The 24440-nt window shown below is 39.8% G+C and overlaps 1 protein-coding gene across 1 annotated transcript; it reads right to left on the bottom strand.

Annotated features, from left to right (window-relative positions):
- Window positions 1–544: 544 nt before the first annotated feature.
- snw1 (SNW domain containing 1) lies at window positions 545–5936 on the bottom strand. Its single transcript, XM_056764379.1, has 14 exons — window positions 5899–5936; window positions 5026–5173; window positions 4705–4866; window positions 4498–4593; window positions 4281–4387; window positions 3954–4058; window positions 3798–3867; window positions 3585–3650; window positions 3329–3445; window positions 3013–3154; window positions 2746–2848; window positions 2249–2366; window positions 1591–1754; window positions 545–968 (listed from the first exon to the last, which is right to left on the bottom strand). Exons 1-14 carry the CDS (start codon window positions 5910–5912, stop codon window positions 776–778), a joined length of 1605 nt encoding a protein of 534 aa, XP_056620357.1. The 5' UTR covers window positions 5913–5936; the 3' UTR covers window positions 545–775.
- Between the last annotated feature and the right edge of the window lie 18504 nt (window positions 5937–24440).

Raw genomic sequence — 24440 nt, 5'->3', positions numbered from 1 at the left:
TATTAAACGTAACAAACATAGTACAATTTTTTTTGGTCATTTATGAATGTCAGGTGTATATGCACTCCACATGATAAAATGAGAATTCTATTATATAAATGTACAAATCAAAATAAATCTTTGTAAAAAAGTTAAGAGGAATAGTTCACCTGACCAATGGTTCCCATTGACTTTGTCTGTCCCCCGAAAAATTGTTCATTCTCTCCTTTGCTTACTCGAGCTTTAATCGTATTAGCATGGCCTTGTAAACTAAAGGTACCATTTAGCGTTTTGACAAAACGTTTACATGTTCTCCTACTTGTAAGTCGCTTTGGATAACAGCGTCTGCCAAATGAATAAATGTAAATAAATGTAAACTAACAAGCATAGATGTCGATCAACCTTAATCCGTTTTATGTTGTGTGCTCAAATGAACAGCAGACACAGCAGATGAAACCTCTACGGACAGCACTGGATTCATAAGACTACTGGAGGAAGTCATTAAAAATTCATTCACTTCAGGAGGAACACTGTTCAGAGATCATTTCACACCCACTGCATACAATCACAATGTAATCCTCCATAAGAAATTTATTAGGGTGGATTTGCAGTAAAAGACTTTAGGACTTACACTTTAAAGCATTATTAAAGAAACCATAATTGGAGGAAAAATGGTTCACATCTCAAGAGGATGAGTAAAAAAAAAGGCAGATTACTAACAATGTAACATTTACTTTACAATTACAAAATAAGAAGGTGGTGGTGGTGGTGCTGGGGTGGACAAACAGAGCACCTTTCACTCCTTCCTGCGCTTCTTCTCGTGGTCGTAGTCCTTGGAGCGCCCGCTGGTGGATGCCCTTTTGGAGCCTCCGTGCTGCTTGGCCTCCTCCAAGAACTTGTCTAGACCAAAAGGATCTTCCTCAAACTGGACGGGACCATCTTTGCGGGGTCCGTGATCAACACCTGAGAACTCTTTATCAGGAACAAACCTGAAATAAACAAACAAATGCTTAAACTGCGCATTCGCTGACATATTAATAACTTCAAGTGATTCAAGCTGACCCTATTATTTATCGTTGTATTTTAACTGGAATAACTAGAATGAGTTTAGCTGTTGATGTAAACTAATTCTATTCTGTTGTATTATTTTTAGACATGTGCCCGGTTACCACTAAATCCTGCTGAAACCGAGCTGGCTGCGATAATGCAAGGATTCGATTATTTTATTGATGCGTAGCTTGTCTGTGAAGCACGGCTCAGGGATCAGTAGGAAATGCTGCTCGATCTAAAAGCAGTGCGAGTTTGAGTCACTTATAACATGCATTTAAAAAAGCAGCACCCGTCAAACATGATCTTTATAAATATACTTTATTATCATGAACATACCCAAGGAGGCTTGAGGAACAGTGATAAAAACATGTCCTTGGGCAATTCCTAGAACTACTTGTGAACTACAGCACGAGAGCGCCCTCTGGCTTTCGGATGCAGCAGCATTTTACTGTACTTCACTCACAAATTGTGCATAAATCATATAATTTCAGTTAAACGGGCAGATGTCTTAATACTTTTCTCCTAAAAATAATTGCAAATGCTTAGTAGATAGCTTCATACCTGTTGCTCTGCATGAGTGTATCCAGGTCATCTCCATACATATCCTTATCTGCATTCTTACTAGGCCTGTAAATGTTCTGTGCCATGTCTCTGCCACCTCTGAAAGGCTGATCGTACACGTTATACATTTCATCCTCTCCACCAGCGTAACCACTATCCATACCCTGAAATAAACACATTCAGTTAGTTACACATTTATTTTGAGCACATAGTGACAAAAGATTAATGTGTAATGTGGGCAACACTGCTGGATAATAAACCATTCCTTCATATTACAAACTTATGAAAAATCATGACATGTTAAAGCGCACTCATGATCTGCATAAAATAAAACAAGTGCAACTGGATGTAACTCAGAGCATGTCTACATTTTACATTTATGCATTTGGCAGACACTTTTATCCAAAGCAACTTACATTGCATGATACTGTACATGTGAAATCCCTGGGATTTGTCATGCTCTACCCACTGAGCTACAGGAAAACAGATTACATGTCTAATCTAAATGTAAAGACTACAATTACAACAATCTACAATTATGGCAGATCCAAATAACTACACGTATCTTCGCAATAGCTCAAAATTGATCACAACTGATTATCTTCCTACTGTCTTTCTATAGCAATCTGTTTGATTTGACAGTCTGTGGGATAGTTACCTTGCTCTGATTGAAGAGCCTCTGGTCGTATTGAACATCACTGGAGGTGCGAGGATTTGGCTGACCGAGAGCAATGAGCTCGCTGATGTCTCTGTCCTGATCTCGTTGCAGCTTAGACCTAGAAAAACCAAAATCATAATGACATCAGCAAAACCCACGTGAAGGTCTCAGACAGACAGTCAGACTCATCACGCTACATTACTCACAACTCAAACTGAGGGCCTAATGTGGAGTCAGGGAACACACACAAATGTCTTTTGTGAAAACCCATGAATATTTCAACCGTTTACAACTGCAAACTAAATGCATTTTATCAACTGTGCCGAGCAAAGCGGCATACTTTAGTGTTTCACTAAAAGGTGTCTGATGTACAAATGAACACCAGGGGGATTTACGTGAACACTAAGGGAGAACTGGTGGGGGAACTGTTTCGGTTGAATTAAAAGCTCATGAAAAATTGAGGTAAAGATCGTAAAAAATAAATAAAAGGCATGTACCTCTTATCAGGGGCGGCTCTGGAGATGTTTCTGTCGTGCTGCCGTTCCTTCCTCCTATCCTGACGGATCTCATCGCGTTCCCTGACTTCCGTCTCCTCTCCACCTAAGAGAACACAGTCACATAACATGAGTCCAACACAACACAGTCCTACTACTGAAAAAACAACCCTTATGTGCATTTTTACAAGCTTAATATTTACGTTATAAATAACGTTATAATAAACATTGTGTTCCTAACCATATTTAGGTTATTCCTTTGTTGCATACCTTTCTCGCCGTGGGCTTTAATACCAGCTCTCCTGTCTCTGGCCATCTTAGCCAACTCTCGCAGCTTCTCCTCTTTCTTTTCCTTCTCTTTCTGGGCCATCTTCTTTTCCACCTGAGCTCTCATCTCCACGGCTTCTCTGGCCTGTGCAAATCACCCGAGAGACAAAATCAACACCATTCAACCATAACACAATGCCAGGATGTAGGATCTACTGTATGCATTATAGAATACAGAAAAAGCTCAAGTCCTTTAACTTGTGAAATAAAAATGCTGTGGAAGTTAGCGTGTTGAGTGATGGAGGAGTAAGGGGTTTACCTTTCTGTCAGCGATGTACAAAGCCTCAGCCAGCTTTGCAAAGTTCTCATTGATATGAACGGTCTGCAAACCTCGTCCATCAGCTGCCAACCGTTTGTCCAGCGGGATGGTGTAACCCTGATATGCAGCGATGAGGAGTTTGGGAAAACAACAAAATTTTAGATTTACTGTCAATATTTTACACCAGAAGATACACCACTAAATAATTAATAGATTCCTTAACACTCAACGTGAAACGAAAAAAGATCAATGGTACCTTCGCGTTCTTCCAGTTGGAAATGCAGGGAGGAATCTTCCATTCCTGCTGTTCTTTGACTGTCATCTGTAGAAGAAGAGAAACAATGCTAAGACGCTGAGCTTGGAAGTTTTGGGAAATGGACTTCTTCAGACAGGTTCAGAGGGTTGAGAATAAACAAAGCCAGTGCTAAGATTGATAGTTAGTTATATCCAGAGTGCAAATGTTTCTCACCTTTCTGCTTGGAGAGTGCATAACAGGAGCAGGTGGGGACGGGGGTCCACGGGGAATCTTTTTATTGATTCTGTTATAAACCCAAAACGTTGTAGGTTAATATACCACCCTCTTCCTTATATGGTGTTGAAGCTGAATTTGACTTGAACTACGTACTTGAAACGTGGGGGTTCCATTGGATCTTTCTGCATCTCCACCATACGGATGACCCGCTGTTTGGCACCAGAGTTAAACGCGAGTCCTTGCTGGGAGGGTGTGTACCTTTATGAAATATACAGATGTGTGATGACAACAACTAATTACGAAAATGCTAACACCATCCTTGAATGCAAAAAACATAACTAGATTACTACTTTAAAAGTTCAGTAACACTGCCCAGCTTTATTTCCACTTTAAGTCCAATACATCATATCCTAACCAGGTACCGTGCTGAACAGTTGCAACAAGTTTCGGAGAATGAATAATCAGTGGAACCGCTCTTACCGTATGTACTGAGCTGGCGCCAGTTTGTCGGCAGCACGTACAGGCATAGCCGCTGCGATTTTCTGTGAGACCTGTTTACTCAGAGCCTCTCTGGTTTTCTCTGTAAGCTGCAACAGAAAAACCAAGAAACTATTTAGATGTAGGAATTACTAAACTGCTGGCACTGATATTGACTACTGGTTTCATGAAATCCCTATTTAAAACAAATTTAACTGACCTCTTTCACCGCCTCCTCATCAGGTTTCTGCAACTCTGGAGCTTCATCATTTAAAACTTCCTTAGGAAGCATGTCTGTGTATTTACTAAAGATGACCTATAGAAAAAAAACAATCAATAAAAGAATAAGAACACATTATCTCTGGCCTTTAAGGTGTAAGCCAGAAAATTACGATGAAGAATTCAAGAGCACATGACCGTTAGGCACCTTGTCTTTGCCTTGACCCTGCCTGGCAATGGCATCATATTTTATCTTGCCCTCTGCATCCACCTGTACAGCCAGAGCATTGGAGGTTCTTTTCTTCCTGCCCATTTCCAGGGGATACTGGGCAACGTGAACCTCTGGAAAGGCTCCTCCATCTCCAAAGTCCTTTAAAAAGACAACAGAACAGCTATGACATGCCAAAGCATGCTGTAGTGATAAAGTATTCTGGGCTTATGTTCGCCCAAGCTTTTAGGTGAAATAAAGAGGTTGACAGACATCTTCTTGGCATAACACCGATAGCTAACAGGACTTATGTTGCGGTACCTCTAGAGAACGTGGGACCCATGATTTTCTGAATCCGTATAGAGGGATCTCTCTTCGGGTGGAGACTAAGGCAGTTGATCTCTGTGCACGAGATCTCTCCTCTGCCTCAAGCTGGTCCTGAGACAGCTGGGTGGGTGCAGGAAGAAAACTAAAAAAAAGGCAAAAGCAAGGTTGAGAAGAGGCTATACAAAGAATCAAAAAGGAATTTCAGATTTTTTTTAGGATCTCAAATGTGAATGGTATAGAAATGTAGAGAGATAAGCCACCTCATACCCATGTTACTCTAAATCTCTGACTTTGTCAATTTCTGACCCTAATTCATTTTTATTCACTTACAGCAAAATCAAACGACATACGGGTGGGCAAATGAAAATAAAACTTTGAAGATACAATTTCGGTTTTATTATAATTCGAAAATCAACACCATGTGTTAACTTATTGGCACGATAGTGATTAGATATTTTATTTGTTCAACATATTAATAACGTTACACGTCCGCTGAAGCCAGTACTAATTTACGTAATCTCCAGGAATGGGACAACGTTCTAGTCTATTTTCAGTAGAATACATTACAATAATTAAATTTTGTGTGCATAAAACTTAATAAAGCGCATGTGTGTTCTTGTTTCTGGTCAGTAACGTAAACGTTAAGAGTTACTTTTCCTTGCATGTGGATGTAGCATTAGCAGCTTAGCTCCTAGCACAAAGAGCACAACACCGTAGGCCTCGGCATCTCAAATAACACAACACAGACAATAATTTGCGCTCACAGTCTCTAAACAAAACACATGAAGGCGTATACATCTCCTTCAAAAAGCTTTCATACAAAAGGAGAAGAGTATAAGCCCCAAAAACGGCTTCAGTGTGACTTACCTAGTCAACGACATCTTTACCACTTCGGCAAAGCGTGACGTCACGCTACTGAAATAACCTCTCGCGATGGTTGGGGAAGGAAGCTGTACGCTGCAATGAAAAAGCATGCTTTTCTTGTGTTGGTCTGTGATTTGTATAAAATAACAAAATATAATTCACTACTTTGGTTTTAACATATAAGAAATATATCAAATGTCCTCCATTTTCCCACAATTGTTTTATTGAAGTGTTAGGACTTACCAGCTATCATCATACCTAGAAAAGGAATGTATTTTATTTGCATAATACAAGTTTTTTAATAAACAAAATAAGGTTTTGAGTGGGTAGTAGTTTTAAAAAGTAATGCTTTTTTGTCCTCTCACGACGGTTAAAAATATAATAAACGGCAGTTAATCCGTAACCAAACAATGGCTAACAATAGTTATCTATTTCTGTTGATTTTATTTTTAATTTACTAATAATAATTAGGCTTGAACAAAGGGTGCAACCACAATTCCAGAAGAATTTCCAAAAGAAATGCAATATCCCTGATCCACATTCTTCTGCATGTTTAGTAATTCTACTGATCATGACAACAATATTTTAGATCTGTGTAACATATTTACCATGTTTAAAGACAAACCACAACATTTCAAGGTTTTCCCACTGAAATCACAAGAAAAAGATTCTAATATTTCTAATATGACAGTTAGACTATACACTGCATACTAACGATCACATCATAATCACCTTCCCGCCAATCATCATTTTCATGACAGTTCATAACCATTTAAAAATGAATATGTGGTAGGTAATCTCAATCTGAGAACAAAGAATGATTGAACTTCACATTTGATGACAGATCAAGATCCAACGACAGTTTAATAAATCCAATACATAAGCACATTTACTCTTAAACTGTAGAACTTCTTGGAATTCAAAAGAGGACATATTTTAGGTACTGACACCTCACAATATGAGAGGTAACAAACTATGTAAGGTTAAACAATGTTCTCATCATAATTATGTGTACACCCTTGAGAGCATACTACCATTAAAATGAGTCCGTTGTCAGCATCAGTAAGATAATAAACGTTTTATTTTACATAGATTTTTATTTTGGGGACTGTAAACCCAAAGTTAGAATGAACACACAAACACAGAGTAGCTACAGAATATATAAAAATAAAGTATAGCCTATATTAAACTGCAGCGTCCTATCTCTTTTTGTCGACTTGGATAGGTGTCTTCCTTGTGTTGAAAGCATGGCTGGTATAAAGTGTTGTGAAGAAAACAACCCATTCAAATTGTCTAAAGAAATTAAAGAAATGTTACAGTTGTCTGTTAAACTTTTAAGAACTTCTAAAGTCCCAAGACTATGTATTCAGAATCATCTAGGAAAATTATATTTAATTGCTAAATTAATAAAAAGAAAGAATGCTTTTATAGTCAATGTTGTTGGGAAAATGAATGATGAAAATATAACAGCTAGTCAAGTAAGTAAATTTAGTTTCCATTAAGTTTTCTCAGACGTTTTCCATTTTCGTTTACCAATTACAATGCATCAGTGGGGATATACTTTTCCAGCTGTTGGCATTTGCAAGTTAGCATGCTAAATGTGCATATGCATCTGCACTCTAAAAGACGGTATTTAGTTCAGATATCAAACCAGTGTTGTTTTACATCATTTCCTCAATTCATGTATCTTTACCTGCCATCTGCATATAAACCCTTGAAAATAACACTAGTTCTAGATGACAGATTGAGGACTAATCCACAGGTCTGCTTTTGAATACTGATGTGATAGACTCCTACACCCTATAAAAGCACTGAGAAATGAAGCACTTAAACCAAAGAAGACAGTAACCATTATCTCAGCAAAATAGCCACAAGGGAGTCCTTCAGCCATGCCAAATGTCAGTTCCTATTTGAAATTACCCACATATTCTGCCTCGGAAAAACATCTTCTTCTTAAAGACAGATAGCTCTCTTCTTCCAATCCTTAACTGTAACCTCTATTGCACAACATATACTGAACCTTAACCTTGAGTTAAGCGTATGCACTATGCCTATCAAAAGTCATGATCAATAGAGCTCCTATTCACCACGATTCACCATGGCAATTGGAAGGCACATTTTCATCTCAGCTCACCATACATCGGCTTAACTAAAGTGTTGTAATTTAAATTAAAAATCATAAATAGATAAATCAATATACAAATGAATAAATCAGTAAATGAATGAATACAAAAAACGAAATAAAAAAATCTTATGTTTTTATTCCCCATCAGTGCTCTAGGGTCCCCTTAGGGTGTCAGGCTCTCATATCAATGTCAGGCTGATTGCTGGTTCGAATTCCGCTTGTAGTAGATTTGGGTTGTTTTTTATTACTTTTATCTGTTTATTCCTGCATTTATGTATGTATTTCTTAATTTCTTTATTCATGCACTTTATTTATACATTTTATTAAGTAATTTCACATCCTCCACAGAAAACTACCATTTGTGAGAAAATGAAAGGGAAAGAATATGCTCTGATATAAATCGCGGCCACAATGGCTGATGTTATTAATGTAAGGATAGATTATATGTTTTGATATATCTAATTCACTCTAATGAAAAATGGTACAGTTTTAGTCAATTATGGAAATGACAAAGTTCCAATCAGGTCCTAAATTCCCCTCCTGAAAATTAATGTATGTTCAAATTTAGTCATTTAGCAGACGCTTTTATCCAACCGACTTACAGATGAGGGAAACTATGGAAGCAATTGGAACAACATAAGGACAACAAAAAGCATAAACTGGTCTCAACTAGCCTTCCACTGTATACAGAACTACGTTTTTTTTTGAAAGTGTAGAAAAAAGATCACTCGGATGTTAACGGAAAAGATATGTTTTTAGACGATTCTTAAAGATGGCTACAGAATCTCCTGATCTTGTAGCAGTGGGCATATCATTCCATAAATGCGGAACCAATCCAGAGAAGGTACGTGAGAGAGATTTCTTACCTTTTTGGGATGGCGCCCCAAGATGTCGCTTGTTTCGTCCTGGACCCCTTCTCTTCTCAAGGGCCAGATTCCCTTGTGGAACCACGCAGGGATCTGGCGGGTAAATACGTCTGCATTAGCGAGTGAAGATAAGGGGGTGCCAAATCAGTGGTGGTCTTGTAGGCCAGGAGTAGAGTCTTAAATTTGATTTGAGCGACTGTAGGGAGCCAATCTAACTTAACGAAGAGACAAGTGATGTGCGCTCTCTTCAGTTCTATGAAGACCACTCTTGCTGCAACATTCTGGATCATCTGTAGAGGTTTGGTTATGCAAACTGGAAGTCCAGCCAGTTGCGCATTGTAGTAGTCCAGTCTGGACAGAACAAGAGCCTGGATTCAAGAGACAAGATTCTCTTTAAAAGCACATTTACAAAGGTTTTACTTCCAACTGTAATTGATTCTTTCCCTACCCTTAGACAACTTAACTGAACCCACTAAACCTGCATTTCATTACCATTTGTATTTTTTAGCAATATGGTTCCAGCTAAATTACCCATGAACTGCCATTTTTTAATCTGAACCATAAAGACCTGTCAGTATTTTGAACTGTTGTTCTGTATTGAGGCATCTAGTAGTCCACCTTGAGCTCTCATGTTCAGCCTACTCACTTGTGCCTCATTCAGCTAGGTGTATTTTAGTAGTTCTTTCCATAGCCCTTTGACTGTGTATTGCCTCAGGCCTTTGGATTATACCTTTTTTGTCGATTTTTTCTCCTCTGGAGTTTTTTGCCTTAAGAACTATGAACTCTTGGAGTAATTCATGTGAAAAGTCCTTTTGGACATTTTTTGTTATGAGAGAGTTTCCCTGGATGTTTTTTACTGCATCTCAAACTCTCGTAATTGCATCTCATACTGTGTTCACCATCCTACCGTGGCCCAGGGATTGAGAGTAAGCCTTTTACACCAGAGACCTGAGTTCAAGTCCCAGCTCTGACAGAAACACCAACTTACACCATGGACCCAGAGATGCCCAGTAGCCGAGAGCTCCTACCCACCCTTGCTCAGCACAAGAAGTCAGTTTAATGTCATAAAGTGCAAGATTCCCTTGTGGAACCACGCTTACCTCCACAGCAATGCTTTTTAGGAGACCCCAGTGCCTGTCATGGATTCCTTATCCAGTGTTCCCTTACATTTGAACTACAGCCAACGTCTTTCTCTTCAGATAGGGCCAAGATGGCGTAAGTCATCACTATCCATTCTGGTAAGGCCCTTTCCTGGGCAACAGCTGTTTGGGAGGCCCAGAGCCCATTCAATTACTCTGCATTTGAAAAGGAATTCAAGAGGGTCTTTGATCACCCCATTAGTGGCCGAGTGTCAAAATGACCATTGGATCTCCAAGCTGTAGACCCTATCTCACTGAGAATGCAGCACAGCTCCTTGTCCAGGCCCTGGTAATCTCAAGGTTCGACTACTGCAATGCTCTCCTTGCTGGTCTTCCTGAAAAGGCTATCAAATCACTCCAGCTGGTTCAGAACTCAGCAGCACTCCTAAAAGGGCTCATGTGACACTCCTTTTCATCTCTCCAATGGCTGCCGGTTGAAGCCCATATCAGATTCAAGTTTCTAATGCTTGTCTACAGGACTATCACTGGATCTGCACCCACTTTCACACCCTCCTACACCCCATCAAGAACCCTGCATTCAGAAAACGAGCTGTGTCTTGTATTGCCTTCTCATTAGGGAAGTAAATTGCTTTCCCGCTCATCTCCTTCACAACTCCTTCCTGGTGAAACATTCTTCCTAACTCAGTCCACTCAACCACATCTCTCACAAAATTAAAAAAACTCAGAGAAGTTACCACAGACCCCACGACTCTGATCTCTCCACAGGAACGTGATGGCTGTATGAAAGAGCAGTGCCTTTCATGTGGCCTGCCAGGACATTTCAGTTCTCCCTGCCCAGAGCTCTCGCGAAACGCTTGGTCCACCACAGGAAAGGAAGGACTGTACCGGGAATTACTCCGATTTCCCCACCTTCCAATTCAGGATTGTTTCTCTCCAACCTACTTACTTGGGGTAATCACAAGCATCAACTTTAGACCTTGGCGGATTCAGGTGCTGCAGGAAACTTTATAGACCTTTCTCTTGCCATGAGACTTAGAATCCCTTCAGACTCACTCTTTACCCCTCTGACCGTGGCTGCTCTAGATGGACAACCACTGAACCCTTGGATGATAACCCTGCTTACCTCACCTCTTTACCTAACAACATCAGGAAGAGTTGTGTTTCCATATGATACAGTCTCTGCAGTTCCCTGAGATCCTCGGTCACCCCTGCCTTCTTCAACATAACCCACTCCTGGACGGTTCCATAAGCACTTTCTTCAATTGGAGTCCCGCTTGTCAAACCACCTGTTTGATCCAGGGTACCCCTGACCCTATTCTTGAGTCCACAGATACCCAGACCTATATCAGGTCTCCCGTCAGTACCATCATCTCAAGGCAGTCTTCAGTAAAAAGAAAGCCACCACCTTACCACAACACCGTCCTTATGACTGCGCTTTATTGATAGGCTTCCAGGTATCTGTCCTACCTGCTGCCATGGACAGTTACATCGAGGAGGCCCTATCTTGGGATCATTGGACCGTCATATTCCCCTGCTTGTGCTGGGGTCTTTTTGTGGTGAAAAAGGATGGGGATGTAAGGCAGCTGGACAAATGACATTAGTATGGGATCCCTTTCAGGCCACTAGAAACTGACTAACCAAAGCCTGACTTGAGACTTTTATGACTCTTTGTTTCATCTATGTATATAAGCTGGCAAAAGACACAGGGAAGCACTCTGTAGCCAGAACTTCCCACACAATTACTTTGTGTGTATTTATTGCCAAGTATGATTGGGTTTTCTATCTTGCTGATCATTTTTATGAATTGAAACTGAATTATATTCTGTTAATTCATGTTATACCTGCCTGGCATAATAAATTGTTATTATTGATTTATTAAGAATTCTTCAGAGACAGTTTTTCCAGTAGATTGAGGGGAGTCTGTTGTTACTGCAAAATAAGTATGCCAGGATAGGATGGACTGGAGTTTTGATGTTAAATAGAGAATGGGGCACTTTTACTAGGGCTTTCATTTACCAGATTTCTACCTATCATCTGCCTTGGCAAGATGCATGATTGTGATTGAAGTGACCTTTTTCTTGTTTTTGAGGGTATCATTTTAATTGTTTTGCTCATAGTCAATATGTCTCATGTACAGCTGCTTTGTATCAATGAAGATTGTAAAAAGCCCTATGTAAATAAAGTTGAAGTAACTATTGTTATGTAACCCTTGGCAACATTATTAGAAAACATGGAATTAGCTTCCACTGTTATGCAGAGGATACTCAGTTATATGTCTCATCAAGACCAGATGATTCCTTCAAGCTATCCAAATTGGCAGAGTGCATCTAAGATTTAAAACACTGGATGACTAGTAATTTCCTACTTATCGCACCAGAAACACGTAAACAGAATATCTCAGATTATGACCTATAAATTGAAGGCCTCACTGTTACTCCAACAAATACAGTTAAGAAACAGACCTAGGCGTTATATTAGACAGCAACCTTTCATTTAAAAATCCCATCTCAAAAATCACAAAAACAGCCTTCTTCCACTTTAGAAATGTTGCCAATATAACGTGTCTGTTCGTTGAGAATAGTGGATTACACCCACATTATGGACTCTGGTCGCTCCAGGCCCATAGAGGTCAACATTGCCTCATTCAACACCTCATCATCACCGAATTGTCTACACCTTTGTTTGACCCTTTATAAGTTTGTTTATTCTCTGCCTTTGTGTTCAGTCTTGATCTGTTTATGCCTTATTTCCCACTGTTGAGCAGTTTTGAAGTTAAGTGTTCTTATGTTGAGTTTTTAGACCCTCAAGTCTACTTTTCTGTTACTCTGTTTATTGGAAGCATGGCTTGCCAAGTTTGTTTTGAACCTTTTTGTCTACAAAGTAAAGTTTTCCATTTTTTATCACTAAAGCCTCTTGACTCTATGATCTTCTGTGATTGGATTTAAACCCTTGGGACTAGCGCATTGAGTAATTCCTCAAACTTTGAATGCCAGGGATCCGGGTTTGGTTCCCCCTACATGCAACCCGCCACAGCCAAATTATGAAATATTTTATGTGTTGTTGACGCAGAAAAGCTTATTCATGCATTCGTGACTTCAAGACTTGACTATTGAAATGCTCTACTTAGTGGTTGTCCTGCATCATCAATAAACAAACTACAGTTAGTTCAGAATGCAGCTGCCAGAGTTCTACCCAGGTCAAGAAAATACGATCACATTACTCCAATTTTATCATCCCTTTGTAACAGAGGCAAGCTATTAAAGTGCTGGGCAGTATGTAAACCTCACTCTCAGGCCTCAAGGAGACTCTAGCGACAGACGCTACAGACTAGGGTCTTTAGCCTTCTAGATAGAGTGTCCGACTCCCATTCCGGACTGACCCGGTTTGAGGCCCGCTTGGAGTTGTGCGGTTCGTTCCGGTTACACCTTCACTGGTTACTGGTTAATGAACAGCAGCTACGCTATACTTATTCTCTTTCTGCCTCCTCCTCGGGATGCCCATTCCGAGGTAGGGAGAGATATCGCCAGACCCAGATGAACGTCATATGCCCATCCCCAACTAGAGATTACACCAGATACAGCTGAAAACCCCTTGCCATCCTCCTGCGAGAGCCTGCGCACTGACTGAACATGTCAGGCCATCACCACCCATGAGAAATACGACCATCTTACCATCCCAGCTCAGGAAATTCCATCCCCAACCAAGAGCAAAGATGGACTACTTGTCACATCAATGCTAATGTTACAATACTTGTTTTTTTATGCAAAACTTACATCAAATGACAACAGTTTGAAGTTCTAGTTGCATTCATTGGCCCTGATTGGAGGTTGCTTGGAGGGTGTTGTGGGGAGTGAGGGGGCTTGTTGGTTGTGGTTGGGGGGATTTCATTTGTTGCCGCTCTGTGGTTCTGGTTTGGTCTTGTTTTGTGGTGGATGTCGGACAACAGTGGAATAAAGTAACATTGTACCAGTTCTATTTTTCCCTGAATGTTCCTCTGTTTTCTGGTGTTGATCACGGAGTGGGACCGGGTTGGTCATGCACTGTTTTGGCAAGTGGGACTTCCTGGGTCGAGGGTGGTTGGCTCTCCCTCTTCTTGGTGGATGTTTGCTCGGTGGCTTAAGGTCGGGGTCATTGAGTGCAGCTATGACACATCATAGGAGAACTGGCCCTCCCGGCTGAACCTGGTTCTCCCAAGGATTTTTCTTCTCCATTAATCAATCATTGGAGTTTGCGTTCCTCACCACAGCAGGGCAGTGTTGGCTAGCTCACCGGGAGACTGCATTTATTTAATTATTTATTTTTAGATATTATTTAATAAAATGATCATGCTTGTTCTATAAACACCATGCACTGTGCTGTGTTTTATCTTTCTGTGTTTTTCTGTTTTTATTTGCTCCTGTAAAGCTGCTTTGGAACAATGCACATTGTGAAATGCGCTATATTAATAAACTTGAATTAAATATTTCTGAGCAAGCATGGGCGGCCTGACTCAATGATATTAGATACCCTCCAACCTCCGACTAAAGCAGCAGTTATGACTTTCTGCGTCCATGACCGTTTCACGCAAAAATGTGTCCACACAACTTCTTGAGCATACTCATCACGGATTTAGCGCGGACGTCCAAGTTCGACACAAGAAATTAAATAATAAAACATAAATGATTTGACAAAATTTTGATCAGCAACTAATTGGGATTTTGTACAAATTTATTTATATTATAATTGGAGTCAGATAAAAATAAACTACAGTGCTACGTCTCCCAAGAGCACCTCAGAAAGACAGAACACGCAAGATACCTTCGAGATATTGGTCGTTGTGTTGATGGGTGATTCTTAACAGGGGCCTTCATCCTTGCTTTGATTACAGAGGCCTCACTTGTAATTAGTGACATTTTGTTCACATGAGCCTTCAGCAAGGTGTATTCAAGTTGTTCTTTGTATCAGTTTCTTTGCTTAGTGTTTAGTTGTTCTGAAGCCAGCAGTATGAGTAAGTCTCTAGCCCTTTGATTGTGTATTGCCTCATCCCTTTGGATTATACCTTTTATTTTGTGGATTTGATCTTCTCTGGAGTTTTTTTACCTTAAGAACTTTGAACTCTTGGGAGTACTTGATGTGAAAAGTCATTTTGGACTTTTATCGTTATCAGAGTTTCCCATGGATGTTTTTTACTCTCTATGTGGATTTTTTGTTGTTGCTTGAACTTTTATTAAAATATACTGAATCTCAAACTCTAGAAGTCTCACTGGCGTCAGCATCCTCCCGTGGCTCAGGGATTGAGAGTCAGTCTTTCACACCAGAGACCCAAATTCAAGTCCTAGCTCTGACAGCACCTAATTGCATTTGCCCAAAAGGGCAGCCGTGCACTTGCTATCTTGTGTGCACTCTGCATCTGTTGTAATATGAATGTGTTTTTTGGAGTCAAATCTGCGTTCTGTGCCGCACTTGTAAAGAATAGAAGGAACCCAACAGAATAAAAAAAGTGTCTCATCTCATCAAGATCTCACAACAACTAACGAAGAGCCACATCAGCTGCTAAGCGAAAATGCAAATGCTTACCAATGGAGGGGGACCCAATAGGAAGGCAATTGCGGACAGACAGATCCATCATTGTAAAAGAAGACCAGCACAGCCCTGGTTAGTAAGATGAAAATTCCTCTTTACAAAACAGAAATCTCACAAACTCACAAATGTCAGTTTCACAAGTGAACTCATCACTCTAAAAAGAAAGGGATACATGGCACTAAAAGTGGTTCTTGACTCGTAATCATAGGGGAACCACTTTTACTGCAATGTAGAACCATACTTCGGTTCTTCAGCAGTTCTTTGGGATGACTGAGGTGCTATATAGAACCGCTGAAGAACCATACAGGGGCATAACAGGTTCTTCATACGGAAATGGTGCTATATAGGACCTCGGTCACCCAAAAGAACCTCTGAAGAACCAAATTTAGCACCAAGATGTGGTGATATATAGGACTAAAATTGGTTCCACTATGATTACGAGCAAAGAACAAAATTAAGTGCTATATAGCACCATATTTTTTTTAGAGTGATGCAATCCAAATTATTTCGCCTACACAATCAATATACTACAATACTCTTAGACCCGGTTTCACAGACCAGGCTTGGAAATGAAAATTCTGTCTTCATTTACTCGCCCTCAGTTTGTTTTAAACCTGTATCAATTTCTTTGTTCTGATAAACACAAAGAATGATATTTGGAAGAATGTTAGTAATTCTCAGTTCTTGGACATCACTGTCGACCAAATAAGATAAAAACACAAAATCAGATATTTAGAAGAATTAAAGCAAACAAATAGTTCTGTGGTACCTTTGACTATCAATTAATGTTTCCTATACCATGGTAGTCAATGATATTTTAGAATTGAAAATTACTAATATTCTTCCAAATACTTTTCTCTGTGTTTATTAGAAAATATTAATGTATACAGGTATGAAATTTCATGAGGGTGAGAAAATTATGACATAATTTTAATTTAAGCCAGGACTATGCCTTTGTAATATTAGGATATGTAAGTTGCTTTCATAAATAAGCATTTGAAAAAAACACTACTCATGTAAATCTTGAGAGAAAACACTGACATATTTTAAGATATGACAGAGCAAGTTATTTTCAGTTAAGACACCTAAACATTAATTTGATTAATTAATATGCTGCCTAATTTGTCTTATTTCTACTGAGCAATTTTAGAATAAAAATTTGAAACTAAGTTGAGACTTGAATCTATATGTATATAGATGTATATTTAGTAATATATCTAACAGTGTATAAAATCAATTGATGGATTGACATGTAATGTACAGGGAAAAATATTTTAGATTTTCTTTGGACAAGGGGAAATCATCTAAACTATGAAAGATCAACCGCTGATTAATAAAATCTTCCTCTGTGTTCATATAGAGTATTGCTTAAGACTAAATCACATAATGGATAATTTTATGCTGGTTTTAGCATTGTATGCTTTTGTAACACAGCACCACACAGTATGACTTCTATAATAGTAATATGGCCACTGAAATAAATATGTGTGAGTTATCCACGCATTGTGGACATTCTCTGTGTGCTGTTGCAAACCTCACAGTCAACACATGAAACATGCCACAAAAAGCATTACAAATGAACCTAAACCAGTCAACAATTGATGTGCTGCAGTGTGCCCATTTACTCTTAAAACACGTGTATACGTTACTTGAGGTCAGCGTGCACCAGCTCGGCTGTGTTTAGCAGGACTGGGCTGTTGATTTGTGATGAGGGAGCGCTCTAACCTTGAGCATCCTGCAGTGTGTTCTCCCAGGACTGAGCAGTCTGTCATTCTCATGAGAGACACCAAGTTATTAATGCGACAGTGGATAAAAGGACGTGTCAGCTGAGATCAATCACCCAGCCTCGGCAGGGATAAGCACACTTTTAATAGACCCAATCATCTTCAGACCACGTCCTCAGCGGTAAGGCCAAGCTCAGGAACTTTCTCTTCAATGGAAATGATCTTTGCTGTGTACTTATCAGATTAAGTTAATTGAAGCTTTATAAGTTGTCCTTTGACATATGCACGGGTAAAGAATAAGAAACTCTCAAGGTTTTTATGTCACACATATTAAAGAAATAATGTATGTACTGAATTCAAGTGCCATTCACTAGATATGAGAAATTAGCTTGGTTTAGAGTGACCAGATGACCGTGATAACTGGGATCAAGTGAACAAAAATATCTTCCTTAATTGCTCTTAAAAAATCTTATTTTTTCCCCACGATACTGCAAAGTTCATAACATTCTTCACAGTCCTCCTCCCTTATTGTATAGCGGTAACTGATTATTAGCTCATTTTTGGAAGACGGGGCTTCTGAATGGGCGTAACAAGCATTGCACGTTTCCCCAATCATAATAATTTAACCTCAAAATTTTGTTAATCTTCGGTGTGGCTTTGTGGGTAGTGCGTACTCTGACATGTTCATTACGTTAGTGATGTGAACGATCATTATTAAAATCACTTCCTGTGAAAGAAAGGGTGCCTTGACCCTCTTACATTTATCTTTTTGGCAAACTCCTACTGGTGTCGTATTGGTCCTATAAATTTATAGTCTTAGTGAAGCTTTATTGAGCTCACTTAACATGTTTTCCTTGTACATTTGTGCCTGAACATTTTGACTGGAGTCTAAATGGTTTGATCGCACATTTTGAACTGGTCGCACAGCTCCTGTATGTCAGCTCTGATTAATTTCTCATTGATACTGCGCGCAGGCTTGGAAAGAGATGAATGATGAATGCAGCGTTAGCACAAAGTGGGTCATATCTGCAGTCTAGGGAGCATTTTACCAGGTCCGAGAGTACGCCAGCATAAGACGGTAGACGGACTATTTAAAACAAACCTGGAAGAAACAAGAAAGGCTCTTTACACATTAATGTTTTTTGAGCATTTAAACTTTGTGCTGTTAGTTTCTTTCCTTGGATCTGGATTGAATATAATTGACTGCTGAATTGTTTTTTTAAAAGTAATATCATGTTTAAGTTGTGCTGTTATGGTCATACATCATCACTTTGGTCCAGGCCATACAGTCCATAATGCACTCTTGGTCATCTGATATGATATAAAGTACAGCTTTTATCTCCACCCAGTTTAAGATCGATATTGATTTAGTCTATGGTGCCTGCTATGGCATACATTACTCGCTAATACGTTTTAAACACTGAGGTGTTAAAGGTCCTATCTGAATTTTTTGGAGGATCTATTGACAGAAATGGAATACAACATACATAACTATGTCTTCAGAGGTGTATAAAGACCTTATACAATGAAGCGTTATGTTTTTACTAGCTTAGAATGAGGGTTTTTTATCTACATAGGCCGCGGTTCCCTTAAATTAGCCATGTTGTTTCTACAGGAGCTCTAAACCGACAAACTTCTCTACAGAGCGTAAACATGGTATCTCCTTTGGCCAAGAAGTGAAAACATCTTTGTCCTGTGTCAGCCACCGTAGTGCTTTAAAAGGGAGGGGCGTGCAGTGGAGTTGGCATTGGTTGCAATTCGAAACCTCACCACTGCTAAATCCTGCTAAATGTCATACATTGTAGCTTTACTCTTTGATATTCTGCACCATTTGTCCTATTAACATGTATGATAATTTAAATCGTGCAGCTTTTATAACACTGTTTAGCTTTGTCCACATTCTGAGAAATAAGGCTGTGAGTGCTGTTTCTTTGTTTTCTCACCACATGCATTGGTATTCCTGCGGTGTCTTCTTCTCTAGTATGATCTAGTTTAAACACACGTCAGGGACTCTGCTGAGAGCGAACAGCATAGACCTGCCACTTCATAAATCTTAAGGACAGATGAGGAAAAGAATTCAACACAGTAATCCTGCTGAAAAACTCTCTGCCCGAGTCGGGGACAGAGCTTTGGAACATTCACTGTCTTGCTCTCATTCTATATCAGAGCTGGCAGATGTCTGCCTTGTGTGGGTCCTGTAATATAACGTCCCTTAAAGGTGCGTTCAGACCGTCACCGATCCTGTCGCTGTGTGACGCTAGTCTCTTGCTATGAGGTCGTTAGGAGTTCCTAGCCTTGGTTGCTCTAGTAACATTTTAAACAAATCCTGCAGGAGTTGAAAAGAGACGATGACGTGAGCTCCGCTGCTTTACTCCTTTAGTCGCTCCCGAAAGTCGCCCTCATTTGCATAAAGTTGAGCAATTCTCAACTTTGTTGCACTGTAGACACAAGCACTTCCTGTCACCAGAGGCCAATGTCTCTCGTGACAACGAATGTCTCTAGCTCTACATTGAAATGAATGACATCGCCTCGCTTTGTTGTTGAGTGTCACTGGCGATCTGAACGGGCCTCGATAGAAGACAAAAAAAGACATGAGTGGTTTTGGGTCAGAGCTGTTGTCTCAGCTAAAAAGCATCCTGATTATCATCCGAGAAATCAGATTATGGAATTAAAATATGAAATGATTAAAACAGTTTTCCAATGTTTCCTATTGAAAATCATATTTTATATCATGTTTTTCTTGTTACCAATTGCAGTTTGATTGATATTAATTGGAATGCACAATAAAAAAAACAAGATTTGGGAAAAAAATCTAATTTTGGAAATAAACTCTTCATATCAACATAATAAATAATATCAAATTACTTTTTTGTAAATAGCCAAGTCTTTAAAGGAAATTGTGTCATGAAATTCTCTCATCATTTACTCACCCTCTAGTTCCAAACATATTTACATATTTTTGCTTTGACTGAACACAAAGATATTTGAAAGAATGTTAGCAACTGGGGCACCGATGACTATCATTAACGTGCCCCAAAACAGTTTTTTTGCCTATTGTTTAACAGAATATATTAATACAATACTTCTTACTACTATGGTAGTCAATGCTGCCCCAGAAATCTCGGTTGCTAACATTCTTCCAAATATCTTTCTTTTATTATATATATATTTATATATATATATATATTTCATTTATTCAGGTTGGGACAACTAAGGGTGAGTAATTCATGACAGAATGTTCATTTTGGGGCTCTTTAAGCTACATCAAGCTACAAAAGGATTCCATCAACAATCACTTTTTTTGGCCACACTGAAGTTTACTGGCCATGTGACGCCACTGCACACACTTTGTTGTTTAGGACATTACCTCTGAAATGGTGCTCAAAGTCAGAAATTCTACTTCAAGAATGAGCAACCCTGACCTCATAGATTCAGGTCATTTGACATTATGCCAAAATATGAAGTGAAACAAAATTCTGTAAGTTTAATTACTACATTACATGGTTTGAATGCTACACAGATAAAAATCATTAGAATTTTGTATGGTGAGATTTTTCCACAATGAGATTTCACTGTGGGCGGGGCTACCCAGTGTTACGTTGCAGAAATAGAAACCAAACAGCAAAATATCCTCCTGCCTATCATGGTTGTTTAGAAATAAACTCAGATTGATATGGAATTGATTACTTTGTACAGTACTTGATCGTAAGATATTCTAGGAATGAAGAACTTTTTATTGGGTAGATGTTTGGATATCATTTTCAGGGCAAGATGAGTTTCAGTCCTTTTAGGGTCTATCCTCTTAGCTTCATTTAAACCATGTTTTGCCTTTATTTATATAGTACAATGGAAAAGAGAAGGGGGCAAGATCGGGATAGGACCAGAAGTCGGGATTGGAACTCGGGTTTCCCAAAGCACAACTGTGTCATGTGACGCAAAGTGACAGAGTTGAAAAATATAAAGTTCATCTACAAAAGGAAATATTGTAAAATAAATGTAAATGTCATTTAATCAGCCTCTAAAACTAACAGACGCATTACAAAAAAACTCCTTTTACTTCATTTCATCTTTACTACTACCCAGAAATAATAGTTATTTTGTTTTACTTTAAAAAAAGACATTTAGACTGCACTTGAATCCGCTATCTCTGTTTTCCTGCCTGCCCGGCCGTGACAGAACAACTGACCAGCAATGGGTCCAGCATCAAAATGGACACCGAGGGTTCGTCTTTTAATCCTGCGCAGGGCTGCCGCTCCCTTGAGGAGCACACACAGGACTTTTTGAATTTTGTTCACCAAACAGACTTTCCAGATGAGTCACTAAATGATATGAGTCAAGTGCTATGCGAATGATACACACCTCTACCTGTCTTTTCGGCCTGACGATCCGACTGTTTCTGCATGCATCTCAGCTTGGCCAGCCAACATCTCGCTCTGGATGAATGGCCATCACCTGCAGCTGAATCTTACAAAAACAGAACTGCTTGTAATCCCGGCTGACACAAAGACTCATCACAACCTCACCATTCAACTGGGCTCATCAACCATTACATCTTCCAGAAAGGCAAGAAACCTGGGAGTGGTGATTGATGATCAGTTTAACTTCACAGATCAAGTCGCCAGCACCACCCGGTCCTGTAGATTCATCCTCTACAATATTAGGAAAATTAGACCCTTCCTATCAGAGCATGCTACGCAATTCCTAGTACAGGCTCTTGTCCTGTCCAGACTGGACTATTGCAATGCACTACTGGCTCTACTTCCAGCTTGCAAACAAAACCTCTACAGATGATCCAGAATGTCGCGGCAAGAGTTATCTTCAATGAACCGAAGAGAGCACACGTCACTCCTCTCTTAATTAAGCTACATTGGCTCCCTATAGTCGCTCGCATCAAAGACCACCAGAGGTTCGGCACCCCCTTATCTTCACTCGCTAATACAGACATATGTACCCGCCAGATCCCTTTGCTCTGCAAACGAACGTCGTCTTGTGGTGCCATCCCAAAAAGGTGAAAAATCTCTCATGTGCCTTCTCCGGATCGATTCCACCTATGTGAAATGATCTGCCCTCTGCTACAAGATCTGCAGATTCTGTAGCCATCTTAAAGAAACGTCGGAGCACATATCTTCCGTCAACACCTGACTGATCAGTACTGACTTCTATTTCTTCTCTACTCTTTATAAAAAAAATTATATATGTAACTGGAACGCTCCGCACCGCTCTAAGCAGGCCTCGAACTATGTCGGTCTGGCATGGGAGTCGGGCGCTCTAGCAAGGAGGCTTAAGACTGCAGTCTCTAGTGTCCGTCGCTAAAGCATCCTTGAGGCCGGGGAGTGAGGTTTACTTACTGCACAGCACTTCACAAGCTTGCCTCCGTTACATATATATATAAAAAAAACCTCCAACTTTGCTCTGTATACTGTGTTAGGTTTTACATTTAGTCATTTAGCAGACGCTTTTATCCAAAGCGACTTACAGGTGGGGTAAGCAATGGAAGCAATTGGGACAGCATAAGAACAACAAAAGCATAAGTGCAATCAAAAAAGAAGACTAGTCTATAACCTATCACAGTATACAGAGCTAAGTTAGTTTTTTTTATAATATAGAGTAGAGAAGAAATAGAAGTCAGAACTGATCAGTCAGATGTTGACGGAAGAGATGTCTTGAATTTGATGCGAGTGACTATAGGGAGCCAATGTAGCTTAATGAGTAGAGGATTGAAGTGTCCTCTCTTCGGTTCATTAAAGATAACTCTTGCCGCAGCATTCTGGATCATCTGTAGAGGTTTGGTTGTGCAAGCTGGATTTATGAGACCAGTCTTCTTTTTTGATTGCACTTATGCTTTTGTTGTCCTTATGCTTTCCAAATTGCTTCCATTGCTTACCCCACCTGTAAGTCGTTTTGGATAAAAGCGTTTGCTAAATGACTATATGTAAATGTAAGTGTGAGGGGGCTTCAAGGCTTTCCCTAGTCATTTGTGGCTGGCTTCTACATATATACATTTTACATTTACATGCGCTTTTATCCAAAGCGACTTACAGGTTTTGGTTTGGTTACAATTGTTTCTGGGTATGTGCAATCCCTGGGATTGAACCCATGGCCTTTCTGTTGCTGATGCCTTGCTCTAACCACTGAGCTTCCAGTTTGTTGGACCCACCTTTGAGATCGGTGAGAGCGGCTGGAATCCCAAGGCCTTCAGGAGTGGCTGGCATCCCAAGGCCTACACCTCCACAAGAGGTGAATGCCCTGCCCCCAGCGCTTCCAGTCACTTTGTAGCCCAGTCAAGTCCATGAGTCAGTTCCCGAGCCCTTTCAAGTCAACGAGTCCGTTCCCAATCCCACAAGGCAATCAGTCTAGTCCAAAAGTCTGTTCCGCCGAAGCCACCAGGGGCTTTACCTAAGGTCCCGTCTCCGACACCTGCTGGAAAGTCTACTCCACCTACTCTGCCTCTACTCTGGTCTATGTCCGCTCCATGTTCCGCCTCTGCTCTAAGAAAAGTCTATACATTCAGGTTCTGCATTAACATTATTTATCTAATAAAGTCATTAATTTCTATTCTGTGATTAAGCCTTTTGTATCTGGTATCAGTTCAAATCTACTGAGAATTTACTGACTCTAAATACAAAGATTTTTAAACCTGGTGAATGTGTGCCTGTATGATCTTGATGGTCTCCGAAGGGACCTCTTTCCTCTAAAAATCTGCTAAAGATTTGTTCATGTTTTTCTGTTAAGAAAGGAAAGAGGTCAATTCAGTCAATCATGTGAACATCCACCTTATCAAGAAGAAGTGGTAGCAGAGAGAAGCAAGGTCAGCGGAGGCTTGTAAAAGCTTAGAGGAGTAAATAAAACGAGCCAGAGAGTGAGAGTGGCCTTTACAGGGTCTTTAAAGTCAAAGCAACTGAATGGAGTATAGGGGATTGTTTTTGTGCTGTGTTTATGCTGTTTTTTATTATGTTAGGATACTTGGAAATGCATTTGTTTTGATGTTAAGGTTAAAATATGAAAATTTCTTTGAACCAAACACAGGCAATAGTAGTGTTGTAGTCGAGATCATCAAAACCGAGACCAAGACAGGAGCGATACCTGAGGGTGTCGAGACCAAGACAAGACCAAGACATTGAGAGGCTGAGACCAAGAAAAGATTCACAACACATTAAAAAGTCATAAT

The sequence above is a fragment of the Triplophysa dalaica genome, chromosome 13 (assembly GCF_015846415.1).
Source record: "Triplophysa dalaica isolate WHDGS20190420 chromosome 13, ASM1584641v1, whole genome shotgun sequence".
Classification (NCBI taxonomy): Eukaryota; Metazoa; Chordata; class Actinopteri; order Cypriniformes; family Nemacheilidae; genus Triplophysa; species Triplophysa dalaica.
This window is presented reverse-complemented; position numbering and strand designations above follow the sequence as displayed.

Bases quoted from the DNA above. Each gene is read 5' to 3' on its own strand.
- snw1 (XM_056764379.1), bottom strand. The intron at 3,651-3,797 runs GTGAGAAACATT...CTTCTTCTACAG, and splicing joins TGCACTCTCCAAGCAGAAAG to ATGACAGTCAAAGAACAGCA. The intron at 969-1,590 runs GTATGAAGCTAT...TGTTTATTTCAG, and splicing joins ACACTCATGCAGAGCAACAG to GTTTGTTCCTGATAAAGAGT.